We start from the raw sequence: 11,041 nt of genomic DNA on the forward strand, positions 1-11,041 counted from the left end.
GTAGGTGTTTAAGTAATCTGGAGTTATTATGTGTTGTAGGTAACATGGATTGTTTATTATTAAGATCTTGAAATGAGATTGAGTAATGTTATAATAATATTTGACTGAGAATTCTACTTTATCCATGTATGTGATTATCAAGTGCAGGATATGTGTGTATCGTGATATGTACGATGAGGTAGAGGAAAATTGTGACATCTTTGCACCAGGCTGGAATTGAATAGTTGACTAAAACTAGGTGAATTTTCTAAACTATGATTTTCAATATTAGGCGCTGGAAGGCATTGTATCTAGTTCGCTTACGGATTGGTTTGCCTATTCATCGCCAAACTATTTATTTTGAGACCAAGTGTAAAATAAATAACCTACTTTTGGGCTTGCAAAAAACTTATTAATTTACAAATAGGTTTCTTTAACTTGTTAATGGCATTTTGTTGAAGGTTAGCCCCACCAAAAAATGTTACCATTAAAAAAGCTTTTATTCCTAATTGTACAGGTAAGTGTATAAAGTGTTTAGCGGAAATCGAATAATTTTCAGTATATACGTAAACTGAAACTAGAAATTTAAAAGTTGTTAAAATCATTATGTGGTTAAGGAATGTACTTATCAGAGGGCATTTTGTATGAATCGCGGTAAATGATTATTATTGATTGTTATTATTGTCAAATATATGTAGTGCGTCGAAGACGAAGCAATCAACAAACTTATTGCGGCACTCAAATATTTATACATCACACTAATGGTCACAATTCAACAAATTTCCCAACGATCTTGGTAGCAACCTCACGTTTAAATTTGATTTGGATGATGAACATTTGGATGACATATGTTTACTGAGTAAAAGATAAAATATGTTTGAAATCAACTCAGTAAGATATTTAAATGAAATCCAACAGTTTGAAACTAAATAGGAGTTTTTAGATAAGATCGATTTGAGATAAAATCTCCTATTAGTTAGGAAAACGTTTTTGAATAAAAACTCTTTATAAAACTGAGCTCTAATATTTATATAAGATATATACAAATATTAAAATCCTTACAATTCGTTTCCTATTAAATCTCCATGAAAATAAACTTTGATCATTATCCCATTGTTTCTCTGTTCGCGCTGTAAGCCTGATAGCTTGCAAATATTCCTGTAAGCTTGCTGATAGATATAAATATGCTGATAACCTGAAATACTGTTAGTCTGCATATAACAACCTTTGATAGCATGCTTACACATATCAGTTTCATGTTATTAGCTTGTTGTTAGTGTCATCATCAAAACTATGAGAGTATCATCTTTCTCCAATGAGAATTATTAAGACATTATTATTATTACATCCTCAAAACAAGAAAATAGTAAATGTCGCTAATTCCTACTGGTTTCAAATGAACTAAAATGCTTGGTTTTGGTTTGTTACCAATTAGACATGTCACAACTGAGTATGATGCCGCAATTACGAGGATTCTGCAGCAAACACCCGAATCTTCTGCTGAATTGCTATGCCGCAGCAAGGACATGCAGGCCTTCTCCCCTTTCCGTAACTGTCACTGCAACTGATGCACAAGACTTTGATGTGTACACGGCAGAAAAACCACTGATACATCTTCTTTCTCACAATTAAAGCATTTTCGGTCGCTACAATAGTCCTCCTCGTTATCTAGCCTAGAAAATATTCTTGCAATAAATTCTCCTTCAGTCTCTAATTTCTCAGTATTAGCCATTTGTAACTTCTTTGAGTGAAGATAGAGCTGACTAGCTTGTGATAACACTTTAAGTCGAGAAAGCTCCAGTTCAAGCCTCTGCATGTCATCCTTGTGACGCAGAAAGTCTGTCTCTATCTTTAAGTGCAAGGCCTTGTGCTCTCTTTCATTAGTAATTTTAGTTTTTTTCAGTAGGCGCCTTTCTTCCTCTAACTGCACCAATGCTGATTCTTTATCCTTCTGAGCCTCTTTCCACTTTGCCTATCATTTCCAGAACATGAAAGACTTATATTATTAAAAAAAACTAATCAGTTATTTAATCATATATAATAGAGAAATGAATTCCACGAGGGTCAAGAAATTAATATTTTGGGGTCAGTGTTTTTCTTGAAAAACATGAAGTCAGACTGCACAGTAGAACGAACTAATGTAATTGTTCAACTAATGCATGTATTGTTTTCTAAACAAGTTGTCAAGTTGGTACCACATGTACTAGGATACTTGAGTGAGATAAAAAGTACATGATCGAAAGAAGAATAAAAAGAAATGCAAAGGAAAAGTTAAATTCTGGATGAACAAAGAGGGAAGGAAGGGTTCAACAATAACTACAAGGCCGACCTTTTTAATAAACGCCAAGGCAAACGAACACAACATAAACAAACAATTCACATGGTAACGAACAATTGCAATATAATTAATGACAGATTAAAACAGTATAAATACTAAAGAGATCATTTCAAGAGAAGCTACTAATATGGTAATATATTTTAACAAGCTAAGGAAAAATTGAACTTGAAAATTAAGAAACAAATACTAGAACCAACCTCACTCACAGATATGGCATGTATCTCTGTGTATTATTCACCTTTATTAATTAACAGTATATAAATCACAAACGAAGTCATTTATGTTGCTATAGCAATCTGTTACCTAACCATGATGGTATATAGTTAGTTTACTTGTTTAAAAAAAATAAATGAGCATGTGATGAAGTACAATGTGAATATTTAGGAGTTAATTACCAAAAAGAATCTCTAGATACAAACGAGATGCACGTATATTAACAAAGAGAGCGTGGATTGTACCTGAGCGACTTCCTGAGCTGCTTCTACCTGCTCCAACTGTGTTTCCTGCTGTAAAATTTGTTGTTCAGCATCTACAATGTCGGCATGCAATTTAGTTTTCTTTTTAGCCTGAGCCACGAGTCTTTTCAAGCACTTCTTCTGCTTCTCTTGAGATGCTGCACAGGCCCTTAATGACTCCGATGCACTAAGTTCTGAAGCTTTGAACTCTGCATTCATTTCTTCACATTCCAATTCTAATTGCCCAAGAGCTGCAGATGTACATCTCATTTGGTCAAGTAACTTTCTCTGATCATTCTCTATATCTGATATCTTACAATTCATGGAATTGATCCTCATCATAATAGAGTCTACAAGTGTTTGTTTCCCCTTCTTTTCCTCTCTTTCGACTCTCAACATTTCAAGCTCTCTTTCTTTACAACATATGGTTCGTTCAGCCTGCTTTGCTTTCTCCTCTGCCCAGGCCCTCCGCTCCTTAACTTGTCCCTCAAGATCCTTAACTTGTTGAAGCAAATCTGTGATCATCTCAACTCTTTGATCCAGTGGAACATACTCAATGTTCTCATCAAGGTTCAAATCACAAATTTTGTCCATCATTGAACTGCCCGCGTTTTCCTTTTTAGCATCTGGTTGCTGCTCAATTTGCTCTACTACAGCTTCTGTTTCACTTAAAGATCCAGTTGACGAATTAGCACTTAAGAAAGAAGCATTTCCACAACCACTAGCTTCAGTGTGTAAGTTTATAAAGTCTGCCATGTATCCCCCAGAAAATGCCGCAGCATTCTGATTTAGAAAATCCTTCACTGAAGGATCAAGATTCAGATCATTTAATAAGAGATAAAGCATAGCATCCCCTTTGCTCATATGCGGATTTGATTTTTGCAACATAACAATCAAAGCAGCAAGAGAAAGGTCAATTAATTGCGTCATATTATCAAAAACAGGCCTATCCCCATCCCGCTTCCCAGTATCCAAAAACCTCACAGTATTATCCAATATGTTAGACAAAACATCCTTTTCCCCATAACAATGTCCATTACTTAGCAGCGCTTTAAACCCAACAGATGCCTGATAGCCCATCTCACAAAGCCTACATAACGCCTCCCTATACAAAAATTTGAGATTCGACAACAATACCCCTTCTAACTCTTCCTCCTTACAATACAAACTCCAATCATTCTCATCAGTAGAATTTTGGATATCAACAACTTCCTCACTCCCCACCTGCTCATTAGTACCGAATTCAGCATCACGATCGTTATGATCAGAAGATTCCACATATCGAGAGCTTCGATTTGCACGTTTGTGCTTGCCCCTTGCATTTGAACCCCTACAAACAAATGTTAACAGCATTATGATCAATTAATTGATGAGTTAATTTAACCTCTTACAATAAAAAACATTAAATATTAATGTACAACAGCAAGCATGGAACAGAACAGTTCTGAATGATATACTCATCACACAAAAACAAGCATAGAACAGAACAAATGTTAGATAAATGAAGTGTTCATATATATAAACTGAAGATTGATGAATGAAAACACATATAAGCAATGGAAAAAAAAAGATATATACAAGATCTTACAGAATTGTGGGAAGGAGGAGTAGCCCTGTGGTTTATGAGTGTGTGAGTGTGAGATGAAGAACGATAGAATTGGGAAAGATGAAACTGCTGAGAATTTGTGGGTATATATGAGCGACTTTTTCGAGGAATGATGGATTGAGGGCCCAGTATTACCTTATTAAGACTTGTTGTTAGAATGTTAGAACAACCTAGTTTGGTTGTGGGCCAACCAAAGTAGGATGGACTCAGTTTGAGTAAGTCATACTGAAAATTTAAATACATAATTTTTAAAGTAAAATTTAAAAACATATTTGGTTAGTAAAATTTGGGTCAAATGTTTAATAATAAAAGTTTACAATGCCTCAACTAACCTATACTTACACAATTTTAGGATTTTCCAAAAAAGAAGTAAATTATAATTTTTTTCTAATAATATAGTATATTTATATATGCATTTTAATTATAATTCTTACAAACAGAAAATTAATCAACTGTTTTTAACAAAGTTACAACCACTTATGTATAATTTTTAACGTATTAATTTCTGAAAATATATTTGAAAACACGGATATTTTTATAATGTTCTCAAAATATTTTAGGACGATTATTCATTTTAACTTCCACGGGTTTTATAGATATTTTTGTAATTTTCTTTTAAGTATACAGGACCATTACTGATTTTAACTTCACACGATAATTACGTGGGTATTTGTCCCACAAGAAAATCTTGACTTCTTTGTGAAAATTTCCTACTCCTCCTTTTCATGAGTGTTTAGATATAAAGGAGTTTAAAAAAAAATTCGATTGCAATTTTGAGTATATAATAATTAAGTTAATTACCTAACCAATATAACTTTTTGTATCTTCCACTTTTTACTTCCCAATTTTGTTTACATAACAATTTTTGTTGGCAAATTTTCTTACAAAAATTATTATTTTACATAATTAATTTTAGTTGGAAATTTACGGACCGGTATAAGAGGAGTTAGAATCCCCCGTTTATGATTAACACCAATGAGCATGTAATCAAAAATCATACATATAAACACTTGCGTTTAATAGATCACAAACAAACAAGACAAAAATGAATATTATGTAAAAAGTCAAGAATAGAGTACTATACAAGTTTTAATTTCATAGTTTGTATTTCTTCTCAAATATTTTAATCCCTTATAAGTCTTAACTTGCTTCTAATTCTACTATACTTCTTTATTTCTAAACAAGAAGCAATAAGTTTAAATTATCTAAATGGCCTCTAACACTACAGGAAAACACGTCAAAACCGATCGACCACACAAAATGGTCGGTTATGAATATTATTGGTCAGTTATACGGCTAAAACAGACCGCTAACCGTGGTCGGTTATGTAAATTGGTCGTGTTTAACACTTATAACCGACCGTGGTGGTGGTCGGTAATATGCTTTTGTATTCTTAGAAATATAGTCCCACATTATGACACCTGTCACCACGTGGAAATGGGTGTCACATCACCACGTCAGCAACGAACAGTAAAGCCTACCACAGACTGTGGTCGGTTATGTCCCAGTTGACCAGATAAAACTGACCTTTGTCATACCTTCACACACAGTGGGTTATGTGCGGTCGGTTATGACATGGTCGGGTTTAGCCCAGTACGATCCTTATTTGTATAATCGGCCGACTCATAACCAACCGTCTGTAAAAAAGACGGTCGGTTTCTTGGAATTGTGTATAACATATGTGGTCGGTTTTATACGAATGCGGTCGGTTTTCTTGTAATAATATGGTAAAAAAACGGTCGGTTATGAATACCATCGGTCGGTTTAGGCGCGTTTTTTTAACTTTTCGTGAAATTTTAGGCGCAAAATACAATGGGTCGGTTTTATCCCCCCAATCGGTCGGTTTTAGTGACCCCTAAATTATAAAAGGGGTCAAATTATATTATTTAATTAAACAAAAACTATAGTTTTAATGTTTTAATATTGAAAATGTTATAATAATATTATATATTAATAGCTAATATTATTTAATAATATTTTAATATCAAATTAAAAATTATATTACTATATTGGCTATTTAGTAACTGATATATTTACTATATTCATAAACATTATAATTATTCACATTTAAAGTAATATAATATTTTATCATATATACTTCCATTAAGTAATATATATATATATATATATAAGGATTAATCGGATTTCAAAAATTCAATCGGTGGCCGACCTTGCAGGGATTAATTGGGGTTTAATCGGTTAAATCGGGGATTTTATGATATATATCAGTTATAAAAAAAATACTTGCAATCATCGCAATAATCTTAATTTTTATGCACGTGATATTTGCAATAATCGTAGAAACTGAACATCAGTAGCGTAAAGTTCATCAGAGAGATTCATAACAGCCTAATGCAGATCCTCAGTCAAAGGATTTATTTTCCTCTCAATACAAAACTTGCTCGGATCTCTTCCACATGATCTCTCGGAGTAGACATTACTAACAACTACTACTACAATGTGTTAAATCTTGTGCGATATTACAAATACAGACCATAAACCATACATGTATGTATCAGTCCAGAGAGATGCAGAGATGATGAAGACTGAAGAGATAGCTAGTAGAAAAGAAAAGTAGAGTGAGAAGTGATGAAAGCATTGTAGGCCGTACGCATAGGAAAGAAAATATAATGAAATTTTAAATCGTAGAATTTATAATTATAATTTTAATTTTCCACAACGTTAGGGGTGACTGTCTATATTTATATTCGTAATATATTTTACATAAAATATTAAAAATAAATATCATATAGATATATATATATATATATATATATATATTTATATTTTAATATATTTGTTCATATTATTATAATATATATATATATAAATATATATATTCTTAATATATGAAATTTCAAACCTTTTGACTGACTTTTACTTAAAACCGACCGAAGTCAAACCCTGCGACGGTCGGTTATGACCCGGTCGGTTATGATACGGTCGTGTTTAGCCCAGTACGCTATTTGTTTTCAATTAAACCGACCGTCACATAACCGGCCGTTTTTGTAAAGAGACGGTCGGTTTTCTGGAGTGGTATATTATTAAAGCGGTCGGTTTTATTTGAATGTGGCCGGTTTTATGGTAATAATATGGTAAAAAAACGGTCGGTTATGAGGACAAGCGGTCGGTTTTATTAAACTATTGTAAATCATAACCAATACATAATCAAATTACCATTTCTGTACCAAACCAATTACGAATACATAACCAAATTACCAAGCAGCCTAAACAACATTGTATATCATTACACAAATTTAAACATCTTCAAATTTAAACATCATTGAAAGTCATCAAAACCGTCATCATCATCATCATCATTATCGCCATTTTCTTCTTCTTCCTCTTCTTCATTGTGCTCAACATCATCATCTTGATTTTCATCATCTCGCAATTTGTCATCTTCATCATCATCATCTTGATTTTCATGCCGAATAAATGGTATTTGTCCATATTGTGCAAAATCAACAAATAGTGAAAATGAGCTAGCCATTATATCTATCTTCTTGAAAAGCGTCCTCTATATCATTTTGCACAATAATTGATTCATCAATCGGACGACTTTTAGATTTGACCACCGTATATATTTTGCTTCGTGGATCCAATACACTAGGAGCGTAATATATTTGAGAGGCTTGACGAGCTAAAATAAACTGATGATTCATGAATGAAAACACATAAAAGCAATGGGAAAAAAAGGATATATTTAAGATCTTACAGAATTGTGGGGAGGAGGAGTAGCCCTCTGGTCTATGAGTGTGTGACTGTGAGATGAAGAACGATATAATTGGGAAAGATGTAATTCTGAGAATTATTAGGTATATATTAGCGACTTTTTCAAGGAACGATGGATTGGGGGACTATTATTACCTTATTAAGACTTGTTGTCAAAATGTTAGAACAAGCTAGTTTGGTCGTGGTCCAGACCAAAGTAGGTTGGACCCAGTTTCGTAAGTCATACTGAAAATTTAAATACATATCTTTTTAAATAAAATTTAAATACATATTTAACTAGGAAAATTTGGGTCAAATGTTTAATAAAAAAAGTTTAGAGTGCCGCAACTAACTTATACTTACAGAATATTAGGATTTTCCGAAAAAAAAGTAAATTATAATTTTTTTTCTAAAAATATAGTATAATTATATATGAAAGTTTAATTATAATTCTTACAAGCAGAAAATTAATCAACTGTTTTTAACAAAGTTACAACCACTTATGTATGATTCTTAACGTATTAATTTCTGAAAATATATTTGGGAACATGGATATTTTTATAATTTTCTCTAAATATTTTAGGACGATTATTGATTTTAACTTCGCACGGGTTTTATGGATATTTTTGTAATTTTCTTTTAAGTATAGAGGACCATTACTCATTTTAACTTCACATGATAATTACGTGGGTATTTTTCCCACAAGAAAATCTTGACTTCTTTCTGAAAATTTCCTACTCATGAGTGTTTAGAGATAAAGGAGTTTGAACAATTTTTCAATTGCAATTTTGAGTATATAATAATTAAGTTAATTGCCTAACTAATATAACTTTTTGTGTCTTCTTCCAAATTTTGTTAACATAATAATTTTTGTTGGCAAATTTTCTTACAAAAATTATTATTTTATATAATTAATTTTAGTTGGAAATTGACGGGCCTGTATAAGAGGAGCTAGAGTCCATGTTTATGATTAACACCAATGGGATGTAATCAAAAATCATACATGCAAACACTTCAATTTAATAGATCACAAACAAGACAAAAATAAATATTATAAAATGTCAAGAATAGAGTACTTATAAAATTCGAGAAATATACGAGCTTTAATTTAATAGTTTGTATTTGTTTCTCAAATATTTTAATCACTTATAAGTCTTAACTCGCTTCTAATTTTAATACAATTGTTTATTTCTAAACAAGAAGCAATTATTTTAAATATATCTAAATGACCCCTAATTATTACACATAGAAGAAGGTAGTACCACATTCGCATTTGTACTCTTTTGTTCCACATATCTTGCTATGAGCTTTCAGGTACAGCACAGCATACCTCTTGTGACACCTGGTGCAACCGAATTTCTTCTCACCATGTTTGCGAGCAAAATGCTTCTTGATTCCAGTCAGATCTCCAAGAGCCCTTGCTGGATCATGGTGGGCACAAGCGATTTTGGGGCAGACGTAAACCTTCTTCTGCACCTCCTGATCTGTCCTTTTCTTGAGCTTCCAGGGCAGATTGTGCCCTCTTCTGTGCAGCTGCAAGTTCTGTTCCCTGGGGAAACCCTTGTCGCACAACTCACATATAAAACGATTTTTCGCAGTAAGATATTCTGGAGAGAGTGCAACAACCACCGCATCAGGATCTGTTATTTACAAACATATATCACATAATTAATAACAAATAAACAGATCAAACAATCAAAAACCAAAAACATATATATATAAGATCATCTTACTTGGATTTCCTGGACGGTTTCGGTTCCTTCTCAGAGAAGCAGCATCTGCAGTCCAAAAAGCAGCCACATCAGCACTAGCTCGTTCTCCTGATGAATGCTGAAGTAGAGGAGTCTGCTGATTCTCGAACTCCACTTCTCCAAGACCCGGCATAGATGCAGATGAAGACGCAGCCATTTCTCAAAATTCTTTTGGGGAATTCTGGAGTAGAGATTCTGTTGATTTTTAAGATCCTCTTCTCCAAGACCAGGCATAGATGCAGATGAAGGCACAGCCATAATGTCTGGCACGTTTGTGATGTATTTAATTGAAATTTGATATGAAAATTGATTAACCGTTGAGGATACAGTCATAGAAATCAAGGGATTGTCATCCTGGGTTTCAGCTTGTCGTTTTTCAGCTTTGTGGCCGTTTTGGTGGCCTGGCCCATTTGTGATGTATTTAATTGAAATTTGCTATGAAAATTGATTAACCATTGTAGATACAGTCATGGAAATTAAAGGATTGTCATCCTGGGTTTCAGCCTGTCGTTTTTCAGCTTTGTGGCCGTTTTGGTGGCCTTCCATGCCCATATGAGTGGAGAAGGGCATGGTGCAGCAGGACAAGCATAGGCCTAGTTTTATCAATGGAAGGAGGGGAAATAGGATGTGTGTCTTTCATGGAGGAAGTGAATTAGGTCGAGGAGGAGAAGGATGAATCTACATTTTTTGAGATTTGGGTGAAGATATTGTTTGGCATGAATGAGTTTTTGTGTGTCTGACTAATGGCTAATGCCAGATATCATAAAAAAAATCTCAATTACCGCTACTATTATGGTAATGACTAATGAATGAGGGATAATAGTTTATTTTATATTATAAAACATCTATGTACACAAACTTTGACTATTACTTTTAAAATTATATATAAATAATTCTATACTTATGGAATATATAATCGAATCTATTAAATTAATTCTAGATATCATCAAATCAACCATTCAAATCATCGGTTGAGATGTCTTATTATTCATTTTGAAACTCATACATATAATATCTTAAACGTATATCAAAAGATATCTATTGAATGCGCCCGATTTTAGTTTGTTGGTGATAATTTTTGTCCACCCGTGTATTCATTATTTCTCATCAGTATTTTACTAAACTTTAACAGCTATCTCCAACCATGAGAAACCATTAGCTAAAACCTTAGTTGCCATATCAAATATAAAATATATAG

The 11,041-nt window shown here is 33.0% G+C and overlaps 1 protein-coding gene across 1 annotated transcript; it reads right to left on the reverse strand.

Annotated features, from left to right (window-relative positions):
- Positions 1–1,534: 1,534 nt before the first annotated feature.
- Positions 1,535–10,000, reverse strand: LOC135150494 (MND1-interacting protein 1-like). The gene is made up of 4 exons (XM_064086829.1): positions 9,826–10,000; positions 9,423–9,732; positions 2,776–4,102; positions 1,535–1,951 (listed from the first exon to the last, which is right to left on the reverse strand). The coding sequence occupies exons 1-4, from the start codon at positions 9,998–10,000 to the stop codon at positions 1,535–1,537; spliced, it is 2,229 nt and encodes a 742-aa protein (XP_063942899.1).
- Between the last annotated feature and the right edge of the window lie 1,041 nt (positions 10,001–11,041).

This window comes from Daucus carota, chromosome 2 (genome assembly GCF_001625215.2).
Source record: "Daucus carota subsp. sativus chromosome 2, DH1 v3.0, whole genome shotgun sequence".
NCBI classification, from domain to species: domain Eukaryota; kingdom Viridiplantae; phylum Streptophyta; class Magnoliopsida; order Apiales; family Apiaceae; genus Daucus; species Daucus carota.

Bases quoted from the DNA above. Each gene is read 5' to 3' on its own strand.
- LOC135150494 (XM_064086829.1), bottom strand. From the start codon at position 10,000: ATGGCTGCGTCTTCATCTGCATCTATGCCGGGTCTTGGAGAAGTGGAG. The intron at 9,733-9,825 runs GTAAGATGATCT...TGTAAATAACAG, and splicing joins AAACCGTCCAGGAAATCCAA to ATCCTGATGCGGTGGTTGTT. The intron at 1,952-2,775 runs GTACAATCCACG...TGGAAATGATAG, and splicing joins CAGCTCAGGAAGTCGCTCAG to GCAAAGTGGAAAGAGGCTCA.